The 19,695-nt window shown below is 50.4% G+C and overlaps 1 protein-coding gene across 1 annotated transcript; it reads right to left on the reverse strand.

Annotated features, from left to right (window-relative positions):
* Positions 1-586: 586 nt before the first annotated feature.
* Positions 587-1,942, reverse strand: CLDN23 (claudin 23). Its single transcript, XM_085058477.1, has one exon. The coding sequence runs from the start codon at positions 1,714-1,716 to the stop codon at positions 1,006-1,008; it is 711 nt and encodes a 236-aa protein (XP_084914603.1). The 5' UTR covers positions 1,717-1,942; the 3' UTR covers positions 587-1,005.
* Between the last annotated feature and the right edge of the window lie 17,753 nt (positions 1,943-19,695).

The raw sequence follows: 19,695 nt of genomic DNA on the forward strand, positions 1-19,695 counted from the left end.
CCCAGGGAAAAGAGTCCAGACAAATAATGCTTGGGAGGTTTATCAGGAAGTCTCCAATCCCAACACACTCTTTGAGACTGTCCCTTGAGCCACTCTCCCTTGCAGCAAGGCTTATCTTGCTGACCAGGGTTCTTTGGGCTCGCCTGGCATAAGAATCTGGTCAAATAACTCTGCAAGGAAGCTGGCCTGGCACTGACCGTGTTATGCAGGGGGCTGAGCAGGATTTTATGGTGCAGTTCTGACCTCCTGAGTGTCCCTTACAAACCAGTGAGACCAGTTTTACCGCCTCACACCAAGCTAATTTTGAAAGGGGAAATACATGCTATTTTTTTTTCTCTGTGATCTTCCTCCCCCCTGCCCCACTCCACCCTGAAGTGGCTGTGCAGAAGGAAGGGAAGTCTTCCAGAGCTGATTTGACCATGGGGGGAAAAGTCCTTCAGGAAAGTGCTATAAAAGCTAGCTGTGCCCTTTTACAGACCTTTCCTCCCTGCTTCAGGCAAAGCACAGGGAAGTAGCGTGAGCCATGCCCACTGGCTCTCAGCCCAACTTGCCTGGCAGAAAGCCCATAACCATCCCACAGCACAAACCCATTGCTTTGCATTTATTTTACTGTTCGCACAGTCCTAAGCTGAGCAGAGACATGAGGGAGGTGCCCCCCTCCCCTATTGCCAATTCTGAAGGTTATACACTTCTAACTTGTATATTGCTTACATGTGAACACCGAAGCTGCTTCTGCCCAAGCTGCTGTGCATGGTACAGGAAGGTGAGGTAAAAGCTGCATGGAGGGGCTGGAGCCACCTCTGGTCCTCAATCCAACATGGCTTTGGCACAGTTGTAGATCCTAGAGCACAGCAGGCTTTTGAGGAAGTTGCAGATATTCAAATCAGGTCCTTGGTCTTGTTTTCAGTCTGCTCTGAGGTGCCCAGGAAAAGGGTATGGCTTGTAGGAGCAGGAGCCAGCACTACTCTTGATGCCAGGGAGCTGACAGCTGTCCCAGTGCTGGGACTACAAGTCAGAGTCACAAGGTGGGCTGCTCCTCCAGTGCTGTCCATCTCGCTCGTCCTCCAGCACGTCCCAGGGATTGCTGTAAGCTCTACTGGAGCATGGCCCAGCCTCCATCACAGGGCTGGGGGACAGTTTGGGGGGCAGTTTGGGTGCCCTGCGCTCCTTGCAGCAGTGGTGGAAGCTGAGGCTGAGGGCCAGCCCCCCCAGAATCTCCAAACAGCTTCCCAGGTAGCTCAGTACCAAGCTGTAGCCTATGCTCAGCGTGCTGCCAGATGCTGCAGGCAGTGCCCACAGCTCCTGGGTGTACCAGGAGCTGGGCACCAGGCTCATCAGCCCGGAGAGGAGCAGCAGCAGCCCTGCCACGCCAGCCACCATGGGCCGTGGCTGCGGCTGCCAGCAGCGAACGCCCAGGGCCGCCACCACCAAGCCCACCAGGGTGAGCACCAGCGAGGAGGGCATCAGCCCCTGGGCCACCCGCACGGGCACCTGCTCGAAGTAGCCCAGCTCGTCAGCCTGCCCGCAGAGGCGGTCATGGGTGCTCTGCCGCTCCCTGCATATGTCCCAGATGCCCTGCTCCCACACGACGTCCATGGGCTGGCTAGGTACGAGGCTCACCTGCCTCCAGCTGGGTGCCAGCGTGCCCGTGAGCGTCAGCAGGAGCCCGCAGGGACACAGCACCAGCCCCACGATCATCGCCGCCGGCGTCCGCATGCTGGGGGGAGGCTGAAGCGGGCTCCAGAGGGCTCCCGCTTGCCCGAGGTCCGCAGGGCTCGCTGCCAGGAGCGGTGTGTGGCACCGTGCGGGTCGGGCGGCGGTCCCGCGGCGCTCCCGGAGCCCCTCAGGCGGGCAGCCCGCGGAGCTGCCCCGGCCCTGCCCGGGCTGCGGGGAGGTGCGGGCAGGAGGCGGTGCCGGCAGGAGGAGCCCGGGCCGGGCAGGGCTGGCCGGCACCTGCCGCGGGACAGCGCCTTCCCGGGGCGCGGCAGCCCGCGGGGAGTGCAGCAGCTCTGTCCTCCGCTGTCCCCTCGAGGGTGGCGGGATGGGGGCCGTGCCCGGGCTGCTGGGGCGGCACAGGACCCTGTTACAGCTCCCTTCATTAACTACAGGCGAGCTAATTTTGCTATCAAGATAATTAATTAATTAATGACAGTAATTAAGATGGTAACTGGCCCAAGAGACCTCCCCATCGCCGTCCTTCAGGGCCGGCTCCCGAGCTTGGCCCTGCTCCTCCCCTCCCAGGCTGCCCTCAGAGGCACCCGCAGAGGCAGCAGCCTGGCTCTCGGCGGGAAAGTACTTGGGATGTCCATTGAGACAGGTATGAGAAATCACCACATTTGAGAACCCCGGTGTGGGATTTTGAGCCCCCAAAAGCACTTGTTTTGGGTCTCACCGGATTTCGCTGAATTTCTGCCAGTCACACTGAGCCCAGGAGAGGGCAGCATCCCCTGCGGATCAGTTTGGAATGAGCAAGGCCAGCTGAGCTGGAGGGATGGCTGCCTGTGTGCCCCACGGCATCTTTACACTGCTGGGTCCGTGGCCTTGGCCATCTGGAGGGCTGGGTGGGTCTGTGCTGGACCAGCTGCTCCCGGCTCCCTTCCCTGCTCCTCCATCCCGCAGCTATTCCCTGGAGCCCTTCAGCTCTGTGGGTGCCAGATCGTTTTGGGGATGGATTGTGAAGCTGTTGAACACTGGATCTTAGTACAGCTAGAATGCAGGGGTGAGTTGGACTCAGCCAAAGGCTCATGTCCCCAGCCACGTCTGCAGATCAGCCAGATGAGCATAGCTCCAGAACAGGAACACCTGGCTTTGTTGTACACAGCCAGCAGTTTGCTTAAACTTGGCACTCATCTGGGAAACTAAGCTAGGGGCTGCTGATTCCTTTCCTGTCCCATTAACTTTTGTAACTTTTACCCCACTCCAGCCACTGACTCTGTGCCAAGATGCTCACTTACTGCCCTTGGAGCTGTGGGTGCAACCAACACACCAAATCCTGCCGTCCTGATGTCTGCCTTCTGCTGTGGGATCCCCTGACGGGAACAGGTGCTGAAAGCCTGAAACTGTGTAGTCCTGACTCTCTCGTGAGGCTGTATCTGGACACCAAGTGGAGGTTGGTTGTGAGATGCAGTACTCCTAGGAGAGAGGGGGAAGAAGGAAAGGGCTGTTAGTACAGCTAACAGGGCACACTGGCATGGATGAGGGTCTATCAGTGCCATTTGCTTCCTCCCAGCTCAAGAGGCTTTTACTAAGGTGACAAATCACTGCTTGGTGGCAGTGCTATCAGGTATAGCAGTGGTCGCGCATGGACCAGCCAAGCCAAGCTGTGAGCAGGTGATAGCAAGCTCTGAGCACTGCATGGCCAGCCAGGGCTTTTCTTCCCATCCCACATGTGTGGGTGGGGCATGTGCAAACCTGATGGAAAGGGAGAAATTCTGCATTTTGTTGGATTTGCCCACATTTTCCCCAGGAAGGCTGAGAAACCTAGAGGTCAATTCCTGCCCTGGGCTTTGCAATGCCTGCCCTAGGATCCCTCTCCCTGCAGCACCTTCCTTCTTCTCTCATCTGTTCCTTCAGCAGTGCTGTGCCCCTCTTGCCCTTGTAGACTTGGATCTGGGAGGTGGCAACTCCTTGGATCTGCAGCTGCTGTAGAAGCTGGGTGCCAGGAGTATCACAATTATGCACTGGGGCACGTTTAAAAACCTGGGCCTTTCCAGTCTATTAATAATGCCCAGGAGGATGCATCTGCCCTTTGGGCTGGTGCCCAGGCTTCTGACTGTGGGACAACGATAAGCAGATTAGGTGATGTGGCCCTGATGCTAGATGACCTGCCCTGAGTAGGCTTTGGGAAGGAAATGGGATTAACAGAGCTGTTTCCCGTTGCCACAAAGTTATAGATTGTTCATTTCTTCCCTTTTACTTTCTAATGAGGTGGTATGAAAAGCAATTCAGAGCAGTGCCTGGCCCTTTCCAAGCTCTGGGGAAGCATTTAAAGCCATCTGGTCTCAGAGATAAAATGGTCTGGCTGAAAATGCCTTCCTTCCCACATTGCCCTAGCTACTGAGTGGGAAAAGCCACCTTACTTGGTGTTTCCTACTTTTCCAAGGCTGTGACTTATTTTTTCCTACATTGTCATAGTCATCTCTTTAAGAATGTGATGGAAACTTTATCCAGGTCTGGTCAAGTTGGCTTGCATTTTATTACTATTTTTTAACACCCCATTGTAAATTGGAGGAGCAGCAGAAGGCCTTGAGCTAATTGGAACTGGAAAAGATCCAGGGCAGAATAGTTAGAACTTGAGACTGATTCCAAGGAAGAATTTTTTTTTTTTAATCTATTACAAGCTATTTAATGTTCACTTGCTTCTTCCAGCCTCAGATACCCTGCATCACTGAAGGCTGGAAATGAATTTGGGGCACTATTCCTGTGTTCAGCCTTTTGCCTGCCTTTCTAGCTTTCTGCTTCCAGCCACTGGTGGTGATGGCACCCTAGACTGGACAAGTACTAATGTCTCTTATGTGACAGTGTGGGTTCAGCATGGATGGGACCAGTAGCTTTTGGGTTACACCATTATCACACCAACTGAGCAGAGTTTGCCTGATGCCAGCAATGGCCACAGAACACATGCACACAACAATCTCCACAGCTTCCTTTGTGATTCATAGTCTGATTAGACTCCCAGGCTCGGCTGAGTTTTCAAAATGTAGCTCTGGAGAGAAGAGGTTCCCTGCACAAAGGTAGCTCTGCCCTTACATTGTCGGCTGAGATCATGGCACTGAGACTTGGAGCAGGGGGGTCCCTTTCAAGGAGGTTAATCTGACTCCCTTCCCTTCACAGCTGTGGGAGCAGGATCCTCAGCAGCAGCAGGATCTCTCAGCATCCTGTTTGCCGTGTGGGGAACAGTTGGGGCCAGGGCTGTTTAACAGGAGCCTGCAGCTGGTAATTCCTGTTTACATCCCACTGACCCTGGGGCTTTGCCTGTGTTGCATATGGCAAGATCCCCCCATACCACCAGAGTGCCTGCATGTCCTGCAAGTTATATTGTCCCTGATCCCTCCTCAGGTTCAAAGTGGGCTTGGTCCATGCTGGACACCAAGCCACAAGGCTGCCACTTCTGTGGACATGGCAAATGGCAGCACATGTGCTATGCCTCCCTGGGATGCCCTATGACTGGCAGGTACCCAGCAGGCACAACACTTGACTCTGGCTGTGTATCATTCATCCTCTCTCTCACCCAATGAGAATTTGCTTTGCAGTGTGTGGCAGCTCCCTATGCCTTGCCTGATGTAGGAGATGGGAACTGGCAGGGAACAGCAGCTGTGCAGGCAGCACCTGCACTTATGGGGCTGCAATTTCCTCTGGTCTAGATGCTTATGTAGCCCCACTATCTATATGTGTTTGCCTTTCAGTTGAAACCCTAAATCCCTGCAGGCTGGGAGCAAAGCACAGTGGCTCAAACAGCCCATGCTGGGCTTTTTAGCATTAGACCTGGTTGTCAAAGCCTCTCCTGAGTCTCCATCCCAAAGGAAAACTTCTTTAGCCAGGTGTCCAGGTTGAAGGATTTTGTTCTGACCATTACATTTTGCTGCTTTTTCTTCTAGCATTTGGTGTGAGGCAATGTCTAAGAGTGCAGACTGAGGGTTCCCTTTGCTCTCAAACCACAGCCCAGGCAGCATGTGAGTGCAACTGGAACACGCTCTGCATTGTGCAAACAGCTGCAGTTGCAATGGGCTTCTCCCAGCCCAGCTCCCAGCTTCCTCCCTGGACACACTGCTGTCTTTGTGCCCTCTGGGAGGCCAAGGATGAGCCCCAGGCAGGACAGGGTCTGTGAATCCCCTGGCTGGCTGAACGTGGAAGAGATATCTCTGTGTCCTCCCCAGGGCACAGACAGCAGTGGTCAGCACTCAGCAGAGAGCTCCATGCCCCAGCTATCCAGCCTTTGTGGTGGTACTTCCACAAGCAGATTTATTAGCCTTCCACTTGCCCACTGACATGCCCCCCTCCAGGCTGACCATTGTGGTAGCAAGCAGCCCTGAGGATGCACTCTAGAGTGGTTATATCAGAGAGCAGGGATGTGCTGGGAATTGAAGAGCTTGCAAGCCCCCACACTGCAGGTCTCACTCCAGGGCTGTGACCCAGCAGTGGCTTAACATACCCAGGTCTGTGACCATTGGATTTTGGCTGTTCCCCCTGCTCAAAATTCAGCATGAGGGAACTGCAGTTTGGGGTCAGCATCATGTAATGCCTGCAGGGAACAGTAAATACATCAGTGAGCACTGAGGCTGCTCCTGCTCTCTTTCTGCAGCCCAGCTGTGAGTCTGAACATTATTCAGACTGGATCCTGGGAATGAGTTGTTGAAAGCCTTATTAGATGCCCCCCAGGTATTCACTCATCCATTAAACTCCCTCACTTTCTAAACTGCTGCACTAAGACTTGCCAGATTGCCCAGTGCTGCTTTCAGTTGAGAGAATGATGCAAAAATCATTTTTGCAGCTATGTCTATTTTTGTCTGACTCAATCCTGAAATGAATGAGAGTAGTTTGGACATGAAGCTCCTATACTGGGTTTTGGAGGTGAAACCCTTTTCAGACAGGAATAAGAGAGCAGTTAAAGTTGTGTCTGGCTGTGGAAACTGCATGTTTGTCCATCTCCTGGGCCACAGATCTTGCGAGCTAGAGGGCAATGCTAATGCTCATGGGTGCACAGCATGTTGCAACTGGCAAGGCAAAAGCAGTGCTCCATGATGGAGGTTCATCTCGTTATATTGTAAATGTGACTCATCTGCATGGACTTTGATCTCCCATTGGGCTGAAACGCCTGAAACCAAAGCACAGATGGCTGATGAATGGGCCTTTACGTATTTACTGGAAATTTGGTCAGCTTTGTGGGCCAAACCACTGGATGTATGGCCAAGGCCACAGGAGAAAAGACCTGCTTAAACCTCTCCCAGAGAGACAGCTGTGCCTTGCCTTGCGCCTGTTCTGGAGGCTGAGAAATTGTGAAACTTCTAGTCTATGGGAATTTTGTTCTAATTGTTTTGGGTGGAAAGATAGCTGCATCTTGCTCCCATGTTATTTCATTGAGTTACAGAATGTTTGGGGTTGGAAAAAACCTTAAAGATCATCTACTTTCAATCTCCCCCACCATGGGCAGGGATCTTTTACACTAGACCAGGCTGCCCAAAACCTCAACCAATCTAGCCTTCATCACTTTCAGGGATGAGGCAAGTTCAAAATTCACGAATTCTCTGGGCAAACTGCTCCAGTGACTCATCACCCTCACAGTATAGAATCACAGAATATCCTGAGTTGAAAGACAACCACAAGGATTATCCAGTCTGGCTGCTACCCCTGCACAGGACAACCCCAAGAATTGCACCATGTGTCTGAGAGCATTGTTCAAACACTTCTTGAACTCTGGCAGGCTTTGTGCTGTGACCCCTTACCTGTAAAGAATTTATTCCTAATATCTAATCTAAACCTACACTCTTTCAGTGTAAAGCGATTAACCCTTGTTCTACCACTACATTCTCCTCTAAAATGTTCCTCTCCAGCTCTCTTGTAGGCCCCTTTAGATATTGGAATCTGCTATAGGGTCTCTCCAGAGCCTTCTCTTCTCCAGGCTGAGCAACCCCAGCTCTCTCAACCTGTCTTTGTAAGAGAGATGTTCCTGCCCTCTGATCATCTTTGTGGCCCTCCTCCGGATTTCCTCCGACAGGTCCATGTCCCTCTCATGCTGGAGGTCCCAGAGCTGGATGCAGCATGCCAGGTGGGGTCTCACCAAAGACAAGTAGAGGCACAGAATCCCCTCCCTCACCCTGCTGCCCATGCTGCTTTGGTGCAGCCCAGGACAAGTTGGCTTTCTGCACCACAAGGGCATAATGACACGTCATGTTCAGCTTCTTGACCACCAAAACCCCCAAGTCTTTCTCCTCAGGGCTGCTCTCAATCTATTCTCTGCCCAGACTGTATTTGTGCTTGGGATTGCCCCAACCCAATTGCAGGGTCTTGCATTTAGCCTTGTTGAACATCTCAAGCCTGTCCAGATCCCTCTGGATGGAATCCCTGCCCTCCAGCATGTTGACCACACCACACCACACCACACCACACAGCTTGTTGTCATCAGTGAACTTGCTTAGAATGTAGCTGATCCCACTGTCCCTGTCACTGACAAAGATGTTAAACAGACCCAGTAGCAACCCTTGAACACCATTCATCACTGGTCTCCACCTGGACGTTGAACTGTTGACCACAGCTCTTTTAGTGCTACCATCCAGCCAATTCCTTTTCCACTGAATTGTCCATCTGCCAAATCTATGTCTCTCTAGTTTAGAGACAATCATGTCATGTAAGACAGTCAAATGCTTTGCACTTTGTCAAATGATTGACTTTGCATTTGTCAAATGATTGGCTGTCACCAATCACCTATTATTTTCCATGTGCCTTAGCACAGTTTCCAGGAAAATGTTTTATACCTGACTGGAATTGAATTTCATCTGGATGATATCAAATCCTGTCTTTGCTGGGTCTTTAAAGTCATCTGATAGATCTACTTTCTGGCATTCCTCTGGTCTTGTTTCCTTTAACATTATCCACAGTATTTCTAAGACAGTGTATTGTGACTTCTAACCCACAGTATGGAAGCATATTTTCCTACTGTTCCTTTCTGTAAATGTCTTTCTAGTCTGACTGTAAGCCATGAATAGCTCTGGTCACCAGGTCGAGGTGCTTTATTTGTTCCAATTTTACATCCATCTTTCATCTAGATGGTATTTCCCTTTCTGACAAGAAATCTGAATGGGATAACATGAAGTCCTTTAAAAAAGTCAAAATTATCACATCTACTGCTTACACTTTATCTACCAGAGATACAAATTTTGAGAGACAAAATTTAAATGGTATAAAATAGTTCTTAAGAAATTGCAGTTGTTCACTTCTCAGTCTCCATATTAGATTTTTGGTGCCTTTGAATTAATCCTTTGTGCAGGTTGATTTTCTAGGCACTGAATTATGGATCTATAACTTGACTTCAAGCCTCTTAAACAGGATGCTTTGCTCATTCTGTGCCATTTCCTTGGTTCCACTCCAGCAGTTCTTGGAGTGCGTGGCTTGGGAACAGGAGAGAGCTCCTCCTCTGATAATGAGTGTTGCTGTAGCTCATACTCCTTTCACCTGGCTGAAAGTTCGTGAACCTCTTCTTTCACAATCCTGGCTCGTTTCCTGACCCCTTTCTGTTCATCATTAAGGCTGAATGCCGGGGCAAGAGTTTGGTTGTAGGTGCCTAAGAGAGAGACTGTAGTTTCAGCTAGTTATCTTTTTATCTTGGTGGTTTGTGGAGGGTAATGGATCTCTTCAGTGAGATATTCACCTCTAGATTCAACTTTTATGTGGAAGCTAAATGCATAACAAGCAGCAGAGCCATCAGTTTCTTCCATGTACTTTCCTCAAATGAATGAGAGTGATGTTCTTACCCACCTCTTGGTCCTTCCTCTTCAACTTCCCAGTGTGTCTTCTCATGTCCATCACTAGCTTTCCAGCATGTAGGCTGTCTCTTCGCTTTAAGCCATCACTGGCAAGGCAAACACTGGGCACACAGTTAACTGGTTCAGTCTAAGGCCACCTGCAAATGTTTGAACTTTGCTAATTCTCAGACCTTTCCTCTGCTCTGCTTTTCTCCTCTCCCTCCTTTTTGTAAAAAGCAGGTTGCAAGGAATTACTACTGTAGCACTGGGATTTTAGGAAAAAATATGTCCTAAGAAGAGAGGCAGCCCTGGGACAGATCCTCAGTGCAGAGGTGGCTTGTGGCCCTTGTGGCTTGGTAGTATTGGTCAGACAAAGCTGCCTGGCTTGCACCAGCATTGGCAATAGTCTTGCCCCAGAGGCAGGTTGGACCAGAGAATGTGCAGGGCTCTTCCAGACAATGCTGCCATGGGTCTGCAAAAGAAAATATTCAGTACATACCAAAGCCGGGTTATTCTCCCACATCAGGAGCACATCTGCACTGCACTTGGACACAGCAGCTCTCTCTTTCTGCAAGGTGGCTCCATGTTACTCACACGTGCAATAGCAATGCAGTGCATGCAGGAGAGCTGACCTTGCATTCCTCCCTCAGGCCTGTCACTGCATTTGGAATAGCCTTACTGAAATGTCTGAACTTGCAAGCTTGTTGCTGAGCTTCCTGAGCACCAGAGTTTGGGATTTAATAGTAGGGCTGGGAATGCTTCCATCTTTTCCCATGGCCTGGAGTGCCTGGATGCCCTGGGAGCTGGTTCCTGTTCCATTGTTGTACTGTCTTTGCTACTGCAGCAGTAATTAGGATAAGGTGTAATTACAAATTTTGCTCTGGGACATATGCAAGGCTACTGAGCTGCATTGCAAAGTCCTCTGTGTTTTCTACTCCTTTTATTTCTGTGACAAATGCAGACCCACTGTTTTACAGTGGGAAGCTAGTGATGATGTAGGTATGAGCTGGCACTAAGTTCCATGCTCCCTTCTTCATCCTACAGACCTTTCATCTGTCCTCTCCAAAGTAACCTGTGGGTACTCAAGATGTCAAATACTCTTTGCAATTGTAGATGCAAACAAATTATTATGGTGGAGAAATCATGGCCAAAAAATCTGGAGATGTGTCATGGAGGTCAGCAGGAGATAAAAGAAAAAGTACTCCCACCTTTTGGAGAGGCCCAGGATCATCCAGGAAGCACCAGTGACACCTGGTGCAGAGGGCTCACTGGACATGTGTTTGGAGGGTGAGTAGAAGGTATCATATACAGATGGCTCAGCTTGGCTCTTCCAGCCTTTCAACCAATGCCTGCCTTTGGAGGATGGAGTAATGGGCTTTGCTTCCAAGGCACACCCCAAATCTGGCAGCAAAGAAGACCCATTTTTTTCCAGGAAGCTCACTGCATATTGGAAAATATGGCAGTTTACAGCTTGGTCCCATGAGCATGCTTTTGCTAACTACCTCCAGTACTCTTCCCTCGGCCCTCTGATTCACCCCGACCTACCTTGTTTTCACATGCCAGCAATGCCTCAGGAGCTGGGCAGTTATCAGAAGACAATGAATCACCTAAAACATCCGCTAACTCATTCTGTAGGAGCTCGTCTTACTCATAGCACAAATTCCAACTCTCAGCTGCTCTGAAAATTTTGTACCCACAACACATGCAGCCACTCCCGGTCACATTTTTGCCATCTCAGTGAGGGATACAGGCCCACATAGCTAGAAGACAAGGTCAGCAGCTGCAAACCTTACAGAGGGACCAAGGCTTTCCCTCCCACTCAGGGAGAGACTGGTACCCATCTCTGATGCTTGTTTTTAGAAATCCTTTTTTTTTTTTTTCAGTGGTAGAGGTTCCCTTTGGTTCCGAGTTTTTCTGCTATAACACCAGACAGAGAATTCCACTTGTTGGCGGGTGCCTCTAGCCCAATTATGTGCCAGCAGGCTTGTCTTAGCAGGGCTGACCTTTCAGAGAGATGTTCAACTTGATGTCAGCTACAGCTGCAAAGCCAAACAGGATCCAGTTCTGATCCTGCCTTTTTTTCTACCTTGGCTGGAGTGGCTCCTAGACTGCTCCATAAATCATTGTCCTGTGATAACATACCAAGGGGGACTGGGTTTGTCTGATGCTACTCTTGAGAAGTCAGATTTTATCTTAGTAAAAACAGCCCCTGGGAAGCGTGACAACATGGAAACACACTGTACATCTTCCCACCCCTTCACCGCTTTTTCCTGCACTGCTCCAAGAGCCAGTTTGTATCAAAACCAAGGTACTGTGTCTGTTGTGCATTAGAGCCTGGCACAGTGCCTTGGCACTTCAGCATTCCTGGCAATGACCGGACTAGTGTCCCCTGTCCCTGCCCCGTTTCAGTGCTGGTGGGACTCTCACCATGCTCTGCACAAGCCTTCTCCATAGGTAACACCCACCCTGGTACAGACAGTACTGCTGCTTGTAAACCAGACTTACCAGAATTATTCTGACTTGCAGGGCTTTGTTTCATCCCTGGATGAGGCACAACAGTACTATAAAATGGTTGTGTCCCAAGAAATAGGAAGATTTCATCATCCTGCGCTTGTGGCATTAATATTTAAGAGTCCTATGTGGATATCAAGGGGAAGATCTGTTCAGTATTGCTGTACCTTCTTGTATCTCTATGTTCCCTTGCACTGTATCCTTAGCCATCACACTCTCTGTGCCAGAAAGCCTGTGAGATGTTACAGACCTCAGGTCTCAAGTGGCTGTTTTGTAGGTGGACTACAGCATTCAACCAGTTCACTCTGTCACCTCATTTGGGATATTGTCCCTTCCCTTTGTGGCTGTCCAGCAGCATCAGCTGGCTCAGCAGAGTCCCGTGGCCCTCCTGTGAGTGGTTATTGCTTCACTCCATCACAGAGTGGCTAGGGTTGGAGGTCATCCAGTCCAACTGCTCTTGTCAAGCACGGCCACCTTAGAGTTGGCTTCCTGGGGCAGTGTCCAGTCAGCTTTGGAATACCTTCATGGATGGAGATTTCACAGCTTCTTTGGACAATTTTGTCAGTGCTCAGTCACCCTTACAGCAAAGCTACCTTCCAGATGGTCGGCCTGCCTTGTGTATGAGAGTTTAGATATTCATCCACATAGGCCTCCCGGCAATTTTACCTGGCTATACATTTGTTGGAATGGAGGTCTCTTGAATTTGGAATATTAACCAATTTTTTGCCAGCCATTTCCCTCATCTCCCCACCTCTTCTGCCTAGGGGCTTATCTCATGGGACTCGTGCAAGCAGATCTCGGAAGAGGCCAAAGTCTGCTCTCCTGAAGCTTGCTTATCACCCTCCTCCCTCCCTTGGGATCCTCAACTCCACCATCTCATGGTCACTGAAGCGAAGGCTGCTTTTGAACTCCACATCTGAGCCCCTCCTTTCTAAAGACTATGAGGTTCAGGACACCAACTGTCCTTGTTGGCTCCTTTGTCACTTGGAAGAGGAATCTGTGATAGATGCATTCTGGGAACTTCCTGGACTGTTCATGTCCTGGTGTGTTGTCCCTCCAGCATATATCAGGGTGGTTGAAGTCCCCCATGAGGACACCAGGAGCTTTGAACATGACACTGCCATGACACCACTCTGTAGGGGGCCTTACCCAGTTGTTCCTCCTGGCCAGGTGGTCCCTAGCAGACACCCACTGTGATAACATCACCTTTGCCTGTTCTTCCTGTAGTCTTAGTCCATAAGGTCTCAGCTGGCTCCTTATCCATCCCCAAGCAGAGCTCCATGCAATCCAGCTGCTCACATGCATGAAGAGCAACTCCCCCTTCTCATCTACCCATTCTGTCCTTCCTAAAAGCCTGTTCCCCTCTGTTGCCACACTCTAATCATGGGTGTTATCCTACCACAAGACTGCAGCCCTGCAGCTGCACACAGATCTCTGGTTCCCCACACTGCATGCTTTAGTGTACAGACATGTTAGACAGTTTCTGGAGAGGCTTTGGGGAATTTCTCCACCGTGGTGCCACAGTTCCTTGCTTAAGCACAATTCTTGATTTTGCTATCCCCTCTTGTCACACCACCCTTTGCTCAGCCACCCCTGTGCCACTCCCTCACTCCCTCCCTGCTGACTACTTTCTCCCTCCTTGGCATTCCTCGTTCAGACGGTGGCTTTGAGCACACAGAAGCTCTGACGTCTCCTTGCAGCCGTGCCCATGCTCATGGGTGTGTCAGTCGACACTCAGTGTGTCCATTAGCTAATTGAGCTAATTGAGTTTCGCTGTTTTCTTAAATTGCACTGAAGACAGTTTGCATTCCATTGTCTCTGTTCTCCTGTGAGATACTACTGACTGCAACCTTTTAGGAGCAGCAGACTTTCAGAAAGCAGATAGATTTCTGTCTTGCATCTTCCTGCAGCTGTGAGAGCACAAAATGGGCATAAGATTCACCCTCAGCCCAGGCACTTTGCTGATGTGTTTTTAGGGCTGGCCCAGTCCTGCTGAAGGCTAAGTGGTTGATGACTGCATTAATCTCACCTGCTGCAGGTGAGATGGTGCCTCTGTTCGCTCTCAGAGCAAACTCTGGTCAAAGGTTGATACACATGCCTTAGTCACTTCCCAGTTGACTTGGAGAGCTCTCATTTCGAAAATGTCCTAGGAGGCATGTCTGACAAACCTCTGGCAAATATAGTTTAGCTCTGAAATACATTGATTTTCCTGTAAATAAACCCCCTTTGGGGATTGTCCAGGCTATGTACAGACTAGGGTGGGATGCTTGCTACACTTGCTCCCTGACTGCCAGGCCAAGTTCTCCAGCTGCTCTTGTCTCAGTAACCACAAACACTCAGGGAGTGTCAGCACAGATGCTAGTTCTGCTAAGTGAAGAGGTTTCTGCATAAAAACCTGGTTCTGAGAAGGGGAACAATCTCTTTTGGAGTGAGAAGCGATCTTGAGTTTAATGCAAGGTTGATCCCTCTCCAGTGGTAGCTCCAGACTCCAAACGACTTTCCAAAATTGCACCACCTTCCTGTAAAAATGCAGCTGAGGCGGTTGTGTTCTTTTCACCCCCCTGCAGGTCTGTGGCACCTCTCAGGCTTGTTTCTGCAGGCAGTAGAGATCACCTGCCCTGAGCTACCCTAGGCATTCCCCTTGCAGCCATTGCATCAATGTCAAAAGATTCCTTTCTTTCAAATCATGAGGGCTGCTGTCCCTGTTCCTCCATAGCCTTCCTGCCCATGCACTTGCAGGCCATGTGAGTGCCTACAGCAGTGCTCCCCAGACCTTGAATTTGGCTCTCTCCCTTTTTCCTCCCTCACCTGAGTCAGGCCACTGTTTTGGAGACCAGGTCTTGGGCTTTGCTCCCTGCCAGCCCTTTGTGCTGACACTGCCCACTGTGACTATATCCATGCTAAGGAGAAGCACTGTTGCTGTGATTTGCTCGTAACTTTTCAAGGAAGACATTCCTGCCTTTCTTTACAGCGGCCAAGGAGGCAAATTACTTTGGTGCATCACCTACTTGCAGAGAAAAGCCAAACAATGCAGTACCCGAGGGTTTTTACCAACTCAAACCACTCTACCCTCTTCTCCCTGGCTTTGCCTTCCCTTTCCTGATGGCACAGAATATGAAAGGTTGCAGCCTGCACCTCACCAACTTCCTTCCAGCAGCCCTGGGTGACATGTACTACTGGGGCTAGTTTGTCAGGTAAATGGGAATGGATGGTTTGGGAAGGAGCTGTGAGAGCTTTTCAGTGCTGTTTGCAGGTCTGGAGATGCCCAGGGACACAAGGGGCACTGAAAAGCAGCAAAGCTGAGGGATGTTTGCTGGCTCATGGAAGTTTCCAAAGCCTCTCCTGGGAAGTACCCTCCTCTGCCTCTGCTATTGCCTCATGTTCACTCACCTCCTATCTCCCCCACTTTCTGGCACACTGTTTTTGTTTCCCTCTTGTTTACTGGCTGTAGAGAAGTTCTTGGCTATTATCAGCATCTCTTTCCATTTGGACTAATCCAAGTGTTTTGCCTTATTTTCATACTTTTCCTATCAACACATACCCAGGGGCATGGAGAAATCTCCCCTGCTTTCCAATCCTTTGAGTCACAGTTGGGGGCAGACCATCAGTCCCATGGCTGTTAGCATGCAATATAACCAATGGTCAGGGAAATTTCTGCCACAGCAGTCTGTGGAGATGGGGACATGGTCACAGCACTCAGAGGGTATCCCATAGGTACACACAGCTCTGGTCCTCCCAGGCCTTCCCACATGGTCCAGCTGGGCCAACCCCCAGCAGGGAGGGATGGTGAGAGCCTGCATGTTCTTCTGCTGGTGCTCGTCCTTTGAGGGAACTGTGTTAGGAGGCTTCCTCCCTTCTCTGAGTCATGTCAAAATCAGTCCCAAATATTCTCTTTGAAGCTCTTCACACAGCGCTGAAGCGATCTTGCCTTCAAAGCAGTTGCTGGAAACAGGCAGGCTGCTTAAAAGGCACTTGAGCACTCTCACATCATGTTCAGGCTGTATTAAAATTTTACCGTGCTGTTTCGCACCTCAGATGAATCACAGTCGCTCCTGAAAAGCATCGGGGGCTAGAGGGGGAGGGTGGGATGTGTACAAGGAAGGGGCTTTTGAAAGGGATTATTAAGGCACAGAGATGTTTGGTGTCTGAGAAAGGCCCTGAATGGCAGCTCTGTGCTTTTTTTCTCTGTGCTCATTATCAGTGAAGGGTGTAGCTGCTGAAGAGCTGAACAGAGAGAGGGGAGGACATGGCTGCTGCTCAGGCGGGGATGAGCGGGGGAGAGGACGTGGGAACAGAGGGAGGTGGGTGCTGGCTGTCTCCCTGAGAGGCAGTTTCAGGTTACGAGTTCAATGCCTGCCTCCCTTTGGGAGCCTGCAATACGGCAAGTCGTTTCTTGATGTGCAAACAATTAAAAAGAGGGTGTGTGAGTGTGGAAGATGGAGAAAGCAAACACCTCCTCTGGGATCTGGCTGTCTCTGCAGCTGCTCACCTAAGGCACCTCTTGCAGAGGGAATTTCACACAAGAAAAATGGCTGGGGGCATCAGGTTACTTATAGGATGCAGTTTGAAAGCGTAAGAGATCTGCCTTGAACCTCAGGGTATAAAGGGTATTCCTCACTCTTTTACACAGGCAGAGAGTGGGTCTCTTGGGTCATATCAGGGTTTACAGTTGTCCTTTGATGTTCCCCAAGGTTGCCCAGTAATACTGGAGGGAGGGCTGTGTGGGGAGGCAAGAGGGAAGGGTGTCTTTATTCCTGTCCCAGCAGCATCCTTGGGGACTGGGAGCACATTTCCTGCAATGACCACTTGCTCTAGGGGAGCAATCAGGACTACCTGAGGGCTTTGTTTTCTTCAGGTTTGTCATGGTCTCATGAGATGCCTGCTGGGTCCTTCAACCTTGTTTCCTGGAGCAAGAATCTTCCAGTCCCCAAGGCAAGGAAGTCCATGTCTTTGCCTCTTCCTCTTGAAAATTCCGATTCCCTGCATCATCCCAGCCTCGTTGCAAATAGGCTGCCCAAAGCCGCTTGCCCTCCTGCAGACTCACATAGCCAGGCGTTCTGGGCAGATGGAGAGGCCAGCAGAGGAGTCAGGCATTGGCTGGTGGGGCGGCAAATGCCTCCTTCCAGCACTCGGGAGGCTGAGGTGATGGCAAGGAGTGAGCAGCACACACGGGTGTTTGTTTCTGTCCCAGCCCTCTGGAGATTTCAGCACACAGGGCTGAAAGCACTTGATGTCTGAGTGTGTCAGGTGCCGGCATAGTGCCTTCACTGGGAAGATCCATCACATGGCAACTGGATCAAGGACAGGAGAAACCCTGGTGTTGCTCCTGACAGGGGAGGATGCTTTTCTATTTCTGCTCTATTTCTATTCACTCCAGAGACAGAAAGAAGAGGAGGCAACCTCTGTTATTTTTTTCAATGCTAAATTTCCATTCTTCTTTGCCTGCCTCAGGGAGCCAAGCACCAAACCAAGGGCTCTGTGTATCCTCTGGGAGTAAAATGCCCCCCAAAATAAGCCCTTATTTCTTTCTACTGAAGCTGAAATGTGCTGTCTCCCTTATCTAAAAGCAGGGTGGGGGAGAAGATGAACACAGGCCTGTTCACCCTGCTGCCACTCCCTCTGTCCTGGTTGATTTGCCACTGCCCCTCGTCGTACTGACGCCTGTCACTCTGCTGACAGCATGACAGACAAACACCAGTTTGCCTTGGCCAGAAAGCTTGCCTTGCAAAGAAAAAAAGCCAGCTCAGGGCTTTTCACTTGGAGAGAAAGAGAGTGAGAAGAATAGACTTGAAAGCAAATTCCCATTTTTTTTTGCTTCGGGTGAGAGCTTTTCCCACGCTCCATTGGAAGGAGTGCAAGGAGCAAATGTTTCCCAGTGCCTGTAAACACCAAACACTGCTGAGGAGCAAGGAAAAAAGCCAGTCTTATTGGAGAGAGGCAGAAATCAGTGGTGTGTGCTCCCACAGCGCCTTGTGCCTGTGTGTCTGCTCCTTCTGTGCCAATGGCTTTTCCAGACCTAGCCATGTTTTCTGGTTGTGGTGGGATTGTCAGATGCTGGAGTACTCTGACACAAGGACAAGGTGGTGTTTGCTGTCCCCCACATGGCTGCTCCACTGTGCTGGAGGCTTTTGCTTCCTCTGTGAGAGCCCCAGCTACTGAACCAGGAGAAGGCTGTTTGTTTCCCAAGTTGACACCTGGGGAGATGCTTGACCATTTTTGGTGTTTGCTTGGCATTGGTCAAGGACCATTATCTTGCTCTGCAAGCCTGGTTCACTCCATCTCCTGGGCCAATTGTTTTGCCTGGCTCAAGCCCTGTCCCCCACCACCCTTCTTTGTTCTGATTCCTGACTCCTGTCATTGGAGTCAAGAACTGACTGAAAACTGATCTGAAAAATCAATTAACATCTTGCCTTTTGCCAGTCATCAGCCCAGTCTTCGGAAGCAACCTTTTCTAGAGCACCAAGTGCTCTGGGACCTCCCCCCATACTTTCCAAGTCCATGTGCTTTCCACAGAAAGCCGGTGTTTAACATCCAGTCTCCAAGAGGGCTGTGTGAAACCCATCCATGCGTGGGAGAGCTTGCCCGTGCAACTCGCACCCTGGGAACCGGTTCACCAGCTCTGCAAGCAGAGGCCTGTCTGGTGAGAGAGTCTGTGTCTCGGCTCTTGAGGAGCCATGTGTCTTTAAAACACCCTGAGAGACGAGAGATTTGAGGGCAGCTTTTGGAAATGAGGAACCAGCTGGGGATGGGGATGCTCAGCAGGCATCCATGTGGATTTGGTTCAGCTTTTCAAGGAGACTCATGTCAGGGGAAGTTTGGAAGATGGTGCTCACTGAGATGTTAGAGTTGTGGGCCCTTCTTAATCCTAAGGTGTGCTTGGGGGTTCTGGGAAATCTGTCCTGATAAATGCCCCGGCAGCTTGGTGAGCCTGCTGCTTTTTCCAGCAGGTCAAGTAAAGAACATTTGTGAGAACAAAATCCTGCCCAGGGCTCCCAGTTTTAAACATAGCACTGGCATCCAATTGCTGGTGCATCTTGGCATCTTCTCATCGATGAGAAACTGTCTCCTTTGGCTCCCTCCCCTTGCCTTTGGTCTTGCACATAGAAAGCCGTGACTGTATCCTGCAAGCGCCCGTATCTGCTCCTGCGATCTCCCTTTGTTTGGCTGCCAGCTTTCTGCACCTGCGTGCATGCCTGCTCTCCCTCCCTGCTGCGGTTAGTCCTTCCCTCTCCCAGCCCATGGGCAGGAAAGTGGGTTTTAGCCGGGTCCAAGGGGTAAGGGAGTGTTTGGCAATGGCAAGCATTCCCTCACCAACATCAGCCCAGCCGTAGGTGGGATGGTGCACACAGGCAGCTTGATTATTTGTGAATGAAGCCTGAGTTGCTCTGTGATTAACCCTCTGGAGGGATCCTGCCCACATCTGTCCCAATGGGAGCTGGAATCTCCATGTTTCCTTTGCTAGTTGAGCCTGGATTGTATTAGCTAATCCCATCCCCAAATCCCCCAGCTGTCCAAAGCTTACTAAGAGCAACCACGAACGCTGGCTGGGAGTTTGTGCTTGTCTCCTGTTGGGACAGGGATTACTGTAACAAATAGTGTGTAGTTTTGGAGTGGGGTTTTTCTGCTTTTTTTTTGCGGGGGTGGTGGGGGCACTTGTTTTTCCTTGGCAATCTGTAGCTGACTGCCATAATCACTATCTCCCACTCCACCTAGAATAGGCATCCCA

This window comes from Lichenostomus cassidix, chromosome 4 (assembly GCF_008360975.1).
Source record: "Lichenostomus cassidix isolate B80296 chromosome 4, HeHo_3.0, whole genome shotgun sequence".
NCBI lineage: Eukaryota > Metazoa > Chordata > Aves > Passeriformes > Meliphagidae > Lichenostomus > Lichenostomus cassidix.

Excerpts from the sequence above, each read along its gene's own strand:
- CLDN23 (XM_085058477.1), bottom strand. The coding sequence starts at position 1,716 with ATGCGGACGCCGGCGGCGATGATCGTGGGGCTGGTGCTGTGTCCCTGC.